Below are 15,878 nucleotides of genomic sequence, written 5' to 3'. Positions count from 1 at the left end.
ATGTTGGTGGTGTCGGTGGCACAGGTCATGTGGCAGTAGATCTCCTTAGAAGTTGACTTGTTCTTGGCCTCAAACTGGGCCTGGATGTAAGCTGCAGCGTCCCCATACTCCTGGGCTCCTGCAAGGCCAACCATGTGTCAGCGGTGACTCAAATTCTGTGCTTAGAGGCAACAATGTTCAGATTGCCCATTAACCAAGATAATTCTGTATCATTGAGCTCAACTTATTAAACTAGGTGTTTAGCAAAAAAATAATTATATAGTAAACCCTCAAAATATTAATCATTAAGAAGTCTTTCAAATGTATATAAAAAGTAGGCCCTTCTAGTACTACTGTATAGGGTGATATTATTTTATCTGCACATACAGCACTACATGCATTGTGTTAAAGGGATAACCATTGTCTACAGGCAAAAAATGAAATAAGAAATTATTAATAAAAACTGAGTTTCTAGCAGCACTTGAACCTCATGTATGTACTTACTTGTTTACCCTGACACAGCTCTATGAATCTGAGCGGACTACTTCAAACCAAGGCAAGCCGAACCTTCCTTATGAACAGTGATACTAGTATGGACAATCTGAACAGCAATAAATATTGTAACACTGTGCAATAAGTTGGCTACCTGTTTATAGTTTTTTTACCATTACACAGGCCCTATTTCTTCTTCTAAAAATTCAATGTGATCCTTGCATCTCCCAGCTCATACTTTAGAATGCATTGTGCTATGTGGACTATCTTTCCCTAACCTACACAGCTGAAGTAAAGCCATTATAAAAGTCCTAATTTCTTTCATACACCATGCCTTCAATGGCTTTGTTTTCATGGCCTATTAAATAAAACTGTATTTCTAACTTGTCTCAGACTATGTTCTTATATATCTTCAAAAATTTCAATTGAATGGCCAATGCATTATAAATGGACTAGAATAACCCTGAGTGCCTGCTGTGGGGTGTGGTGCAGTGATGGTGAGGAGAGTTGTGACGGTGAAGGTAATCTTACCAGTGTACTCCGGGAAGCATATAGTGAGTGGACTCTTCTTGATTTTGTCCTCAAACAAGTCCTTCTTATTCAAGAACAGAATAATTGAAGTGTCAGTGAACCATTTGTTATTACAAATGGAGTCGAACAGTTTAGAGATTCTTGCATGCGATTCTGAAAAAAGAAACTTTCAAGAGTTTCTAAACTTAAATGCTAAAATTTATAAGAAATCAGAGCTACTGAGCCTGTATCACATACATAAAAAAATACTATGCTGGGACTTGCACAAAGTCCACAAATAGTTAAACCGTTGTAATGTCTGTTGTATATATAACATCATTTAACTATTTTCACAAATACCTGCCTGCAAGAATTTTTGTTTTGAACACTAGTAAACCATTTGTTTTCTTGCATATGTATTTGTTCAATATCACAAGACATTAAAGTAGGTAATATTCCCTTCCCAAATCAAAAGGGTCTGGAGGAGAGGGAGGAAGAGAGAGGCGAAAGGAGGGAGGAGGGGAGGAGAGGGGAAGAATCCTCACCGTGGTTTCGTCTTCATGTAACACTTGGTCATACTCCGACATGGCCACACAGAAGATGATGGCTGTCACATCCTCAAAGCAGTGGATCCACTTCTTCCGCTCCGAGCGCTGGCCACCGACATCAAACAGCCTGCAGCAGATTTAGTAGTCAAGACAGGCCCCGGTGCTTTCAGAATGTGTTATAGAATCAATCAATGTTTGCAACCACATTATTTTTCTGACAGGCTGATCAAAAAGTCACAAAAATCCATCGAAGAATATTAGATTGTGACATGAAGAATATATATATACAAGAAAGGACAAAGGAATAGCAGAGATTTTGACATGACTAGATGAAGGGAAAGCATCTGTAATGTTGTAAACAAATGGAGTGACATCAATAGTATTAAAAGACATGTTTAGCCAAGCCATGCAGTGCAAGGATCAACTCCAGGAATTGATGAATCAACCACAACTTATTACATTTGCCTGATGTAACACCATGCACAGGAAACTTGAAATCCTCTTACAGTATTACATGTAAGAGACTTTGAATTTTACCATTCTTATCATCTTCCTACAACGTGACAAACCTTTTGCAGCTTTGAGCCTAATTTTACTTCAAATAGAATATATGCTGAGGACCTTTGATTGCTACAAATATCCTTCAACAACCTATATTTGAGGGTGAAAAAAAAGAAAATGGCACAATCTACAAATGTCATAAAATTCTAGTGTCTGCAACTCAACTTTAAGAGAGCTGGTAACTTAGTGGTTGTAGCGAGAGCATAGCGAGAGATGTTAAGATCATGATACTGTTGTTTCCTGAGTGCCCAAAGATCAACTACCATATGTAATGCTGGTAAACCCTGAGTAACTGTGGCCTGGGCTTGGCCATGTGGTCACCAAGCATTATTGTGGAGGTACTGCTATGGACACGTTAAGAGAGTGTGCCTTCAGTGAAATATTTGATCAATGGCATTTGGGTATGTGTAAAGTACAGTATATATACATGAAAATCATCATATTACTAAATCTGTTGTCACTCAGTTATATAAAGTGTACATTTTTTGACTCTACATTTCATGTTAAAGTGGTAGTGTTCACATTTAACATTTGAAAAGGCTTTCTATGGGCAGTCTGTATTTCTTCTCATCCCTCAACATATCCATAATTGAAAATAAGTAATGTTATGCTGGGCAAGGAGCCCGGAGCTGAAATTCCGTAAGATGACAATGATCTCATCACGGGGAAGAAACATGAAAATAGTGATGTAAACACGACCACAGCAGGCCCAGCAGATGCAGGAGAATGGAGGAGACACACTGTTGGCAGTTGATTGGATATCAGAATCAGAAACAGTTATCACAACCAGGCACTGCTGTCTGTATCCACTGACTCAGGTGTAAGAAATATATAACAAATATTCTTACAGTACCACGGCCAATAAGAGATAAACTGAGGCATGTATTTACAAGAGAAGGAAAGTGCCACAGAGGTACTCGACATCCCTGAGTGATACCACGGGTGGATCAGAAGATTACAATTTCTTCCAAGGTAATTGTTGTATCCATGAACTCTCGTTATTTGTTGAAGGCTGAGATGTTAAAAACGAAATATGTTAAGCAGAGTGAACACCAACATGAGGTAAATTATGCCATATGACTTCAATTTGATGAGATTGTCACCAAATATTCCATATAAAAAATACAGACAACAGTATTGGGACACAAATATATGTCAGTTTGCATCTCCCTGAACCTGCCTATTGAATACACACACCACACTGTTTAGACTCTGAGCCTGGCCGTGCTCCTCCACTGACTGTACAGTGGTGTGTTCCACAGCCCACTGATGGGCTGGCGGTGATGATGTTACTCATGATGGTCATGATGATAATAATGATAATGATGATGAAAAAGTATATTAATAGATTATCAACAATAGTAATGATAATAATAATAATAATAATAATAATAATAATAATAATAATAATAATAATAACAATACATTAGTAATAACAATATTGATAAGATCAAAAATAAAAATCAATTGTAATTTGAACAGCAACAATAAAAAAATGACTGAATGAACTGCATAACAACAATGACAACAACAATAATAATAATAACAATAATAATGATAATAATGATAATTATTATAATAACAATAATAATAATGATAATGATAATAATAATATTAATAATAATAATAATAATAATAATAATAATAATAATAATAATAATAATAATAATAATAATAATAATAATAATAATAATAATGAATGGTAATGTGGACTATTAAGTTGTTGAATAATAAAAATGGATAATAATTCCTGCTTGATAGTTTACACTACTCAGCAAGGGGAGCCTGTGCCCAGCCTGATGGCTCCACAGTGTTCTTACGCCATGTGAGTCTGGCGCGGCTCACCGGGTGCACAGTGGCAGAAGAGAAGCCAAGACTTGTTTCATTATGTATTTAAAAGCAACTGTCATTTGCTGGGAGTGAATATTGTGTTTGTTCAGGTGAGCAGAGGTAAGCTAAAAAGTAAAACAAAAATTATATATTTTTGATAATGGGGTGAGCTGCTAAATTCACAACACCTAACAAAAACCCTGGTATTTATATATTAAAATAGCAGTAAATTAAGTATAAGAACAATAACCTTTGTATGATATTTATATATGATGACTAAGGAAATGTCACTCTAATATATCATCCAAAAAGTATTTTTTCCTCCTTGTCATGGATTCACCTGCTCCTCCTGACGCCTGTTGTTCAGAGGCCCTCGAAGGGGAGGCAAAGGAGTCTGAACTTTGTGATGTTGATGTACTCTGTGCCTGCAAGCTCCAATAACCTCTTTTTTACCTCTTCTTTATCCAAAACATTTTGAATGTGTACACTTCTAGGAGGGGTCATCCGCTAACAATAACCACATTTAATTTGTCCTTGTATGGCCTACCTGTATCATTCTCACAACTCTCTTATGTTATCTCCTTGCTTGCTACCCTTTCTTAAGTTCATGTCAAGGGGATTCAGCCCCTGCTTCCTGTAATCTCATTTTAGTGCCTCACAGCTACAAGTCTGTGGTTCCACTGAAGCTAAAATATCAAAACAAACAACACTTTTCTTTACTTGATCATACAGTTTAATTACAGACTCCTTGTCCTTAGCTCTCTCGCTTTGAACTAAATCATGCTTCATTCAATCACTTGAAAACTTTCTCTTATTTTCACTTACCCCTATCCTCTTTTCTCTTGCAAGAATTTTAAACTCAGTTATTAACTTTTATGAATACATTTTACATTCAGCAGACAAAATAATGACATTGAAAACAGCAGAATTTGCAAAAAATGACAGTATTTGAAAATATTGTTTAGTCTTTTAAGAATTCATACAACTCATCTGTTCCTGTCTCGTTACTGTTTTTACACTGGATCTTTATCATCTATCTCCATACGGGTTGTCTGGGAGTCCTCGGGATCCCAAGGACTAGCCAGGGCCAAGGCTGGGGCCGGGGGGCACGGGCCAGCTACAGCGTGCACTCTAGTCTAGATCTGCTTGTGTTGTTGTAGAACCAATACATTTAGGTTACTTGTCCCTTATTTTTTTAGGGATTGAAATCCTTTGTTCCTAAAGTGCAAAATTTATGTCAAAAACAGGACACAACCTTTCCACAAAAAAAACTGTCATAGCTGATATCCCTGAAATATTTTTATAGATTGAATAACAAACATAATGATCATTTAAGGTTTTAATATATTAGTTTTACCACATGTCTCAGGGATAACAATTTTTTACAATCATATTTCATTGGAAAGTTAAAAATCTTAGTCTGTATTCCAATGTGTGTGCCACAACTTATTCCTCAAAGTGGAAAGACAGCATTTTTTTGCTGCGACCTTTCCAGAGAAGTTGGATTTTTTGAGATTTTTTTTTTCCATTATTGGCTCTACAACAACAGCACTAATTTTAATTTCCTTAAGAATAATTTACAGGTAAAGCTAATTCCATTCCTGTTACATGTACACTAGGCACGAAGTGCCCAGCTAAGACGTTGCCTAAGCCAACAGATAATAAAATTCAGCGTGCGGACTACACCAAGAACAGCAAAGGTAGGGGTGGAGGATGAAACTAAACCGAGCTTTCTAAGAGAAAATAGCCAAGATCACTTAACTCTTAAGCAATGGTGAGGGATGGTTTAGGCCACCAAAGACGACGGTTATATTTTAAAAACAACCTCTTGCATTGGTCTTGCTTGCTTCCAAGACGGGCTCTTGCCGCCCCTTTCAGCTGGATTTTCTACGCCTTTTTTCTTTGCAGTGACTAAATCGCTTTGTAAATTTGGAGAAAACTGTAATATCATTTGCTAAATTCCATGCTACAGTTCAAAACAGCAGTAGGTGTGTACACATTTCTTAATTAAATGTTTTTTGTGCTGTGATGTCATATTTAAACAACCTGCCACTCACTTTCACAACTTCACGACTCAACACATTTCTTTCACTTTGCAACTTATGTAAACATCGTGGATTTATCTCATTCACTCTCTGTATTAAACAATGAATAAACTTGGAAGTAAATGGATATGCTATTGTTGAACCTGTATGACTAATCCCAAAGTTTATCTGTATGCCAGCACCCAACTTAAAATGTTATATATTTATAAGCCGAAACCTTGACGACAGTCTGGCAATGGATCATGTTGCTACACCAAAGGGCCAAGGGAACAGCCCAAACAACTTACAGCCGGCGCCAAAAAAATCGTCGCACACTTACACTTCCGACGCTCTAATTACGCTACGCATTTATTTTGGCTTGTCAACCATATGGGTTCTTACTATGGTAAAACAAACCCTCATCTGGCAACTCTTCGTTTCCTTGCCAACGTCAAATTGAAATAAAATGATCAGTAACTGTCACCTCCGCTTAAGGGTAGGGTGTACATGGTGACCCCGCGCTCCCCTTCCCCGCCCTTGATTACTTGCTTTCAGCTAGACTGCTGTCACTTTCTTGTTGAGCTGCGCAATGGGTCCAACCAAGCTCGGTATGACAGAGAAATGCTTGGTTGTGGCTTACATTGGTGAAGGAATGAGCAAACGCGAAATAGCACGAAAATTTGGCAGATCAGAGACAGCTTTTCGTCGCGTCAAACAAGCTGCCGCTCCAGACAAACGCCACTCCAGAGAGGAAGACGGGATTAGCGAGGAAGAGGAAGACACACCCAAGACCTGAAAAGGTGATGAAGCGGCCAAGGAATTGAGGGAGATGCACGCCGAAGTGTTGGGAGAAGTGTCAGTGCGAACAATTCAGCGTCGACTGCAGAAAACCTTAAGTTGCCACGTCGTCGCGCCGCGCACAAACCTCTCCTTACCAACAAAATGGGGAAGCAGAGGCTAGATTTTTTTAAAAAGAAATATGAAGACTGGACATCAGAAGACTGGCGCAGGGTGGTGTTCAGTGACGACAGTGTCTTCAAAACCATCCCTACAGCATCACTAAAGCAGCCCCACACGTCCACACCCGCTGGAAACTTCACTGTCTTCACCGAGTATTACTGTTAAAGGGATCGGCACCCGGCGGACGACGAACCAACTTTTGAGCTTTAGGGATTGTTTTGAAGGCACTTTCGTCACTGAACACCGCCCTGTGCCAGTCTTCTGATGTCCAGTGAACATATTTCTTGCAAAAATCTAGCCTCTGCTTCCTCGTTTTGTTGCTAAGGATATGTCAGTGCGCGGCGCGACGACATGGCAACTTGTGGTCTCTGCAGGCGGCGGCGGCAGCTTGTTTGACGCGGCGAAAAGCTGTCTCTGATCTCCCTAATTTTCGTGCTATTTCGCGTTTGCTCATTCCTTCACCAATGTAAGCCACAACCAAGCATTTCTTTATCATACCGAGCTTGGTGTGACCCATTGCGCAGCTCAACAAGAAAGTGACAGTAGTCTAGCTGAAAGCAAGTAATCAAGGGCGGGGAAGGGGAGCGCGGGTCACCTTCTACACCCTACCAAAGCCGAGGTGACAGTTACTTATCATTTTATTTCAGTTTGACGTTGGCAAGGAAGCAAAGAGTTGCCAGATGAGGGTTTGTTTTACCAAAGTAACAACCCATATGATTGACAAGCCAAAATAAATGCGTAGCATTAGAGCGTCGGAAGTCTAAGTGTGCGACGATTTTTTTGGCGCCGGCTGTATCTCTGGCATGGTATTTTTTCCATAGTAATCTACAATCTGACTATAATGTCTTCTACAAATAAGGAAACTACTGAAAAGTTGCTTGATATCTTCAACAAATATATCACACTGGACATAATGAAGCCTACAGTGTTTTCATACAAGTGTACAAACAAGAAGTGAGAGCATCAGGGTGGCATGCTGCTCTCATATACACTGGTCATGTGTTTGCCAATGTCTGGCTTTTGGTGTAGAAAATTTTGTTGGAAATTAGACTATGGAATACTAATAAATAAATCCATCACCATCTATGTAGTGATTATGCTCAGAATATTCCTTTAATTTCGGTGGCAATGTAAACTGAAATGTGACTGCTGGGAACGGCATGCAGCGAATGCAGGATTCCTGAGGGGGTTACGTTAGAGAGCTGGAGAGAGAGAGAGAGAGAGAGAGAGAGAGAGAGAGAGAGAGAGAGAGAGAGAGAGAGAGAGAGAGAGAGAGAGAGCATTACCAATGGACAATTAGACAGTATGAGAAGAAAAGAGAGGTCAGCAAGTAAAGGGGAGTATCTAACTCACAAAAATTACACTAATGGTGATGTCAAGAACAGTGGTCAGTACTGGGTCGCAGGATCTGGTGGGGCTGTGCAAAAGGTTGTACACTATTCTAAACCAACTCTACCATGTATGGGATTCAAGTGGATAACTTACTACCTAGAGACAAGGATATCTAACTACTCAAGAAGTACACTATAAATAAACTTTGCAAAACGTTATCAGCATTAGAAAGTGACGTGATTCTTAGACCAAAGTGATGTGTATTTAACAGAGGTAAACAGCACTCAGAAAAGTAGACAATATAAAATCAATAATGCTTTTGAAGAAGAAAAAAAATAATGACCAGCTGTCTTGTATTCTGTGTTACAAACTGGTTCAGAAATTGAGGGCAAAATAAGGCGGTGACAACACCCACGAAAGAAATCCGGACCCTCTGTCATGAAGTAAATTCTCTACAGCAAATAAAACTTGACTTCCCAAGCAAAGTTACTCTGATGCAAGAAACACTCCTACAAGATGAGGTCTGAAGAAAATCCAAGAATATCAGAGGTTCAGCTGATACAGCTTTAAAATTTACAGAGCTAGAAAAGTGGAAGATGCACGCTAAATGCAAAATTATTGGAGGAAAATCACAAGGAAAAGGTGAAAAACCCCAGGTGGAGGAATATGTGCTCCTATCCATGCCTAAAATAAACACCACTAAATATTATCATGTTTATCATAAATCTATGTGTTGAGTGTGGAAAACAAACAGAACCTTCAACAAGAAGACATGTAGTAGTTGTCTGAAGAAAATCAATAGAAACTTTCATATATATATATATATATATATATATATATATATATATATATATATATATATATATATATATATATATATATATATATATATATATATATATAAGTAGTGCACACACACACACACACACCAAGCGTCCTTCATTCATGGCGAGGAGAGGGACGCTGCAACAACACAAACAGAGCAACACAAGCACACCAACACACTCCCTCGAAACACAACCCTTCAGCACCAGTCCGCCACAATTCCTATCACTTGAAGGTCAGGTCACACTATGGCCTGACGCCTATTCTGGTGACTCAGCCATGAGAGAAAGTAAGATTTGCAGGACGACGCACAGAATGGCCAGCCTTGAACTTTAAAGATATCTACCGTACTCTGAAACTGTGAAAAGATGGGAAGATACAGGAGAGATTATTCCTCATTTCTTTCTAATTACTCATGCATACAAAATAAAATGTTATCCCTCAATCGTAAACATAACTTCATCAAAGCAACTCAAGTCAATCAATCAATCAATCCCTTACTGGTGCTTTTAGTGTCTTGTGATAGAGGTAAGGTCGGTTGTCTGGTGTGGTGCAGTTAGTATGAGGTTCACACAAAGAAGCAATATGTATAAAGGCTACCATGAGAAATAGTATTTGTGGTATTACTATTAGTTTTGGTATTAGTGCCAACAACTGCTGATAGTGTGTGTGTGTGTGTGTGTGTGTGTGTGTGTGTGTGTGTGTGTGTGTGTGTGTGTGTGTTCAAGAAGGCGGGACACAGCAGCACACACAACATGACACGTCCTTAACCCTGTGGGGGGAGGGATGGAGGGGCTGGGAGGGCGGCGGAGGGGAAGGGGCGACAGAGAATGGCAAGTCATCGTCGTCATCGTCGTCATCTCTCTCTCTCTCTCTCTCTCTCTCTCTCTCTCTCTCTCTCTCTCTCTCTCTCTCTTGCAATTTTCACATCAATCATTCATAATTTCAAAATCTAGCCAATCACATTCCACACTTCTTAAGGAATTTGTCAGAAAGGCCCATAAGAAAAAAGGATAAACAAAACAAACACATTCGTTTCATTGTAAAAAAAAAATATGCTTGCTTAGAAAACAAACAAACAAACAAGAACATTGAATAATTTGGAGAGAGAGAGAGAGAGAGAGAGAGAGAGAGAGAGAGAGAGAGAGAGAGAGAGAGAGAGAGAGAGAGAGAGAGAGAGAGAGAGAGAGAGAGAGAGAGAGAGAGAGAGAGAGAGAGAGAATCAAGTCTAGAATCAGAAAACAAGGAATTCTAGAAATGTCTGTGCAACATTGTTTCATTAATCATCCTCATTAGTACTAGTTATTATCATTATTATTATTAGTTGTAGTACCATTATAACTGATGCATGCACACACAAAAATCTCTTCCCTCGCAGCTGTCCATCCCTTTCCTTACCGCATATTCCCCTTCTCTCTACGGGTATATGGCGTCCACTCTTGAATAGGCAAGGTTACGTTAGGTTAGGTAAGGTATGTTTAGAATTTAAAGTTGTCATTTTGGGTGGGAATAACAATGAGAGTACAGCGAGTTTCTGGGTGGGAATTGTAAGGAGTTTTTGAGTGGGAATAACGATGAGAGTATCTTCCTAAACGCCCCATGGTTAGTTTCAGGGCTATAGTTGAGGGTCTTTACAAGGGGACCCCATACCCGTAGATAGATCGGTTAATATGCCTCCCAACTACTGTCTCTTTGGTGTATATCAGCCGCCAGCAGCCAGGAAGATAAGCTAAACATACACCCACCCATCCACCCCGCCACCCACCCGCCCACACAGACACAAACACGAACACGACACACAGCACGACACATCAAAGCGTCACAGCCACCACCACGCCACCGCCGCCACTAGGCCGCCGGACATACGTACTTGAAGTTCAGGTTCTTGAAGGAGAAGTGAACCTCGACGATGCCAGTGGTCTTGACGCGGGTCCTCAGGATGTCCTGCTCGGTGGGCTGGTATTCCTTGGCGCCCAAACGGTCCAGGTCGTCCAGGAAACTGTGGAAGGGAAGAAGACGGTGTGAGTTGAATGGGAAGGAAAAGGATGAAAGAAAAACAGTTCAAGTAAATATTTAAGGAGAAACAAACAGGTAAATGCTCCTTTCCTATAGTACCCATATGTTGGCTTCATATACAATTTATTACTATATATTGAGACAGTGTACGTCGTCTAAGATTCTGAAACGTGAAAAAAACCCTGTAATTGAAACAGTGCAACTAAAAATAACAATAAAAAAGTAAATATACCCCTCTTCTACCTATTGTGTAAACTTCAGATATACTTTTTTTAACGAGACGCTGTAAGTCGTACAAAATTCTGAAACTGGAGAAAAACGTGTATAACTGAAAAAGGAAGACTGATTAATTGAAGCAGTAGAGAAAACTGGGTCGGTGCAGTACTCCTTTCCTACCCAACGTGCGGTTTTCAGATACATTTTCAATTGATTTTTTGCCATGTTTGAGACGCCTGGGATATAGACGGAAAGAAAATGGTGTGGCTAGTATTACTTCTTCTATCCGACACGCGGACTTAAGTTACCCTACATTATTAAAGACACAATGGTGGTCTTGGTACGATTTCTATCTCTCTCAAACGATCTGGGGCATCCAAAAAATGTGGAAAAACGTCGACATTTCTGGAGGCTAACTGGTGCTCCTATTACAAACTTCTCCGTGGCAAAGTTATCTGAGGCAACGGAAATATGAAGACTTTAAGAAAACGATGCAACACTTCTCTTTCCCCACATCAAAAAAAGTTTGCCATGACACACTGCCACAATATTAGAGATGAAAACACACATAACTTTTCCACGCTAACTTCTACTATGGCTGTTTTGTGGGTCCCGAAACTGTAAACAAGAGTCGCGAAACATGTTATTGGTAAACTCATAGATTCAGATTAAAAAAAAAAAATAATAATAACAAAAATAGCTGCACCACAAAACAAATCAATAGGATATCACAGAGACAGAAGAAAGGATAAGTCTAAAGTATATAAATAAAGTGAGAATGAATCGAATTGGTGAGGAAGGAAAGAAGAAAGTTAAGTCAGAAGATGGAGAGAGAAGAAGGAAGAAAGGAGAGGCTGGAAGTATACCAATAAAGAAAGGTGGAAAGAAATTGAGTTGATGAGGAGGGGAAGACAAGAAATAATGACCAGAATGAACATAGGCTACAAAAAATGAGTAGGTTTCAAGAGGTCTGACAGCCTACACGAGAAAGCCATTAAAAAAAAAGTAATAGTCTACCATCCCCGTTCATAACTATGGTTAGTATTATAAAACAATTTCGCTTCTCACAAAAGGTCAAAGAGGGGGTCAATAGGGGCCTAATGTGATTTTTTTAGGTTCATGCTACTGAGGAAGGGCCAAACTACCACCAGTGTCATAAAACTACTCCTGGAAATGCCCAAAACTCCTACGAAAGACTTGGCAAACAGGTGAACTTGGGCGACGCAATGTTTTAAAATACGACCCATAGTATATCCGACCTTCATTTGTTTTATCATCTGTTTCTCTTTCTTCTCCGACACTAACACTAAACTAGATGGAGGAACATTTCTCAAAACACTAACCTAATAAAAAGATCGAAGAAGGATAATATATGAGTTGGTGTTTAAGCCTCCTACCCAAACACTTTTACATAACACACTACGTACTTTACTTTAGCCCCCCCCCCCCAAAAAAAAGCAGTAAAAAACGATAGGGTATGAATGTACGTGTATGGCGACCCCTTTTCCGGGTAGGCTATTGTTTTGCCGCGACGAAGTTCCGGAGAGGTGGCGACGATTGCGTTTTCAAATTTATGTATTCAGTGTTGAGCATAAAACAACAACAACAAATCAGGCAATCCATTAAACTTGAATTACTTGTGACCATTAGGCATAAATTACAGGGACAACAATATTAACGTGACATATGAATTGAACAGTTACGCGCATCAACTATTTCGTATCATTATTAATATTATCATTATTGTTTTTCTAGTCATAATGGTTCCGTATTGTTGACTGATAATAAAAATAGTTTTACTTCATCCAGTGGCATCTATGAGAATGATCAGAGCCTTTGTTTTCCTGTCACATTGTATTAAACTTTACGAACTGAGTTTATTCCCGACCAGGTCCACCATGAGTTCGTGTTTTGAAGGGTAATAATATTCTCTTCCTGTGACATTTCTTCCCGCCTGTCTCCCCTCTTCCTCTCACATCGATTCCCTTTTATGTTTCTTCTCATCATGTAACATCGCTTCCCTAACGCTCCTCTTCGTCATGTTGTATTGCTTCCTTCATGTTCCTCTTCATCAGACCACACCCTTCCCTTCTGTTCCATCTCATCTCGTTACATCGCTTTCCTTTATATTCCAGCTTTTTATGTCACACCCCTTCCCCTTTCTGTACCTGCTCATGTCACATCCCTCTCCCCATTTATTATTCAAAGCCCTCCACCTTACATGTTCCCGCTCTTCATATCATCACATCCCTCCCCCCTCCACATCCTTTCCTGCTGTTCCCGTTCATCAGGTACATCGTTTTTCTTCTGTTTCTGCTGATCGTGTTACATCGCGTCTCGTATGTGCCTCTTCATCTGACCACATCCTGTTCTTCTGCTTATGTCTGCTCTTCATATCACATCCCGCCCTCATGCTCCTGCACATCACATCCCGCCCCTCCCCTTCCGCTTCCTTTCCTCCCTGTTCCCGCTTACCACATCACGCCCCTCTCCCCTCCTCCCTCTGACCCCGCGCCACGCCCGTCCTCACGCAGGCGGCCACACATAAGAACATAAGAACATAAGAACATAAGGAGTCTGCAAGAGGCCGGTTGGCCTATACAAGGCAGCTCCTGTACACTCAACCCCACCTAATCTCACCATCCATGGCTTTATCTAACCTCTTCTTGAATGTATCTATGGTATTGGCACCCACAACATGGCTCCCAAGCCTGTTCCATTCGTCCACCACTCTATTAGTGAACCAATTCTTGCCTATGTCTTTGTTGAATCTGAATTTGTCTAACTTAAAACCATTTCCACGCGTCCTACCTGGCTCTTTCACTCTCAAAATTTTATTGACATCCCCTTTATTAAATCCCTTCATCCATTTATAAACTTCGATCAAGTCTCCTCGCACCCTTCGCCTTTCTAGAGAGTGTAGATTTAACTGCTTTAGCCTGTCTTCATAAGGCAAGTTCCTCACCCCCTGAATCATCTTCGTCATCCTCCTCTGTACAGATTCTAACATCTTGATATCCATTCTATAATAGGGGACCAGAACTGAACTGCATAATCGAGATGAGGTCGAACTAGTGCTAAGTAAAGTTTGAGGATGACTTCAGCGCTCCTATTGCTCACGCTCCTTGAGATGAAACCTAGTACTCTGTTTGCCCGATTTTTAGCCTGAATGCATTGAGCCCTAGGACGGAGGTCAGCGCTCACTAGGACTCCTAAGTCTCTCTCCTGCCCAGACCTGCTTAGAGGAGTGTCATTTAAGGAGTAATTGTAAGGGTTATTCCTACCTACACTCAAAATGATACAATTCCAGAACTTGAATTCCATCTGCCACTTCCTCGCCCAATCATATAGTCTGTCAAGCTCATCCTGGAGAACGGTAGCGTCGCTGTCTGATTGGATTACTCTACCGATCTTGGTATCATCTGCGAACTTACTGACATCGCTACTGATTCCTGTGTCCAAGTCATTGATGTAAATAATAAAAAGCAGAGGACCCAGCACCGACCCTGTGGGACTCCACTCGTAACACTGCCCCATTCAGATTTCTTACCATTGATTTGCACTCTCTGCTTCCTACCACTAAGCCACGCCCTGATCCAGCTCAAAACTTTCCCATCTACGCCGTGAGCCTGTAATTTTAGTAATAGCCGGTGATGAGGGACTTTGTCGAACGCTTTACTGAAATCTAGATATAATATGTCATAGTTTTCATCTCTGTCCACCGCCTCGATTACTTTAGTGTAGAAGGACAACAGGTTAGTAAGGCAAGACCTACCCTTTGTGAACCCATGTTGTGAGTCATGAATTAAATTATGCTTTTCTAGATGGTCCGGAATTCTCCTGGCTTTAATCGACTCTAACATCTTTCCCACAACTGATGTTAAGCTAATTGGGCGATAGTTTGAGGTGGCTGACTTGTCTCCTTTTTGAAAATCGGCGTCACATTAGCTACTTTCCATTGATTGGGCACATACCCAGAATTTACCGACATTTTAAAGATATCGGCAAGAGGGCCACTAAGGACTTCCTTGCACTCTTTCAGAACCCTTGGGAATACTTCGTCTGGGCCCGGCGATTTGTTTTTCTTCAACCTACCAATCTCATCCTGGACTACTTGCCTAGTGATGATCACATCCCTCAACTTGTCGTTCTCGTCACCCTCATATATCTGAACTCTCTCCGGAATGGTTGTTAGATTTTCCTGCGTGAAAACTGAGAGGAAATAGTCATTCATCATTTGGCTCATATCTTCTCCATTCTCAACGAGCTCGCCCGTGTTTGTTTTCAACGGTCCAATTCTGTCCCTTGTTTTCGTCCTGTACAATTTGAAGAAGCCCTTGGGATCGCTCTTGGCCTCGTTGGCTACCCTAATCTCATAATTTCTTTTTGCAAGGCGGGTGTTCTTCTTCACCGACCTGGCTAGCTCAACATACCTACCCCTGAGGTGGATCTCTCCGTTCTTTATTTTCCTATAAATTCCTCTTTTCAAGCCTATTTCATGCTTGAGTCTGCGGGTCATCCATTTGGGGTCGTTATTTTCCTTCCTACGTGCTTGGTAAGGGATATGCTGTCTCTGACCCTCTGC

At 40.3% G+C, this 15,878-nt stretch overlaps 1 protein-coding gene across 1 annotated transcript in view; it reads right to left on the bottom strand.

Annotated features, from left to right (window-relative positions):
• LOC126991065 (guanine nucleotide-binding protein G(o) subunit alpha-like) overlaps positions 1-15,878 on the bottom strand; it is a 248,579-nt gene that overhangs the window by 7,730 nt on the left and 224,971 nt on the right. Inside the window, 1 exon segment of the mRNA XM_050849759.1 lies at positions 10,932-11,060. Within this exon segment, the coding sequence (XP_050705716.1) occupies positions 10,932-11,060 (129 nt within the window).

Source organism: Eriocheir sinensis, unplaced genomic scaffold (assembly GCF_024679095.1).
Source record: "Eriocheir sinensis breed Jianghai 21 unplaced genomic scaffold, ASM2467909v1 Scaffold236, whole genome shotgun sequence".
NCBI lineage: Eukaryota > Metazoa > Arthropoda > Malacostraca > Decapoda > Varunidae > Eriocheir > Eriocheir sinensis.
Note: the sequence above shows the minus strand (reverse complement) of the source record. Positions and strands in the feature narration are given on the sequence as shown.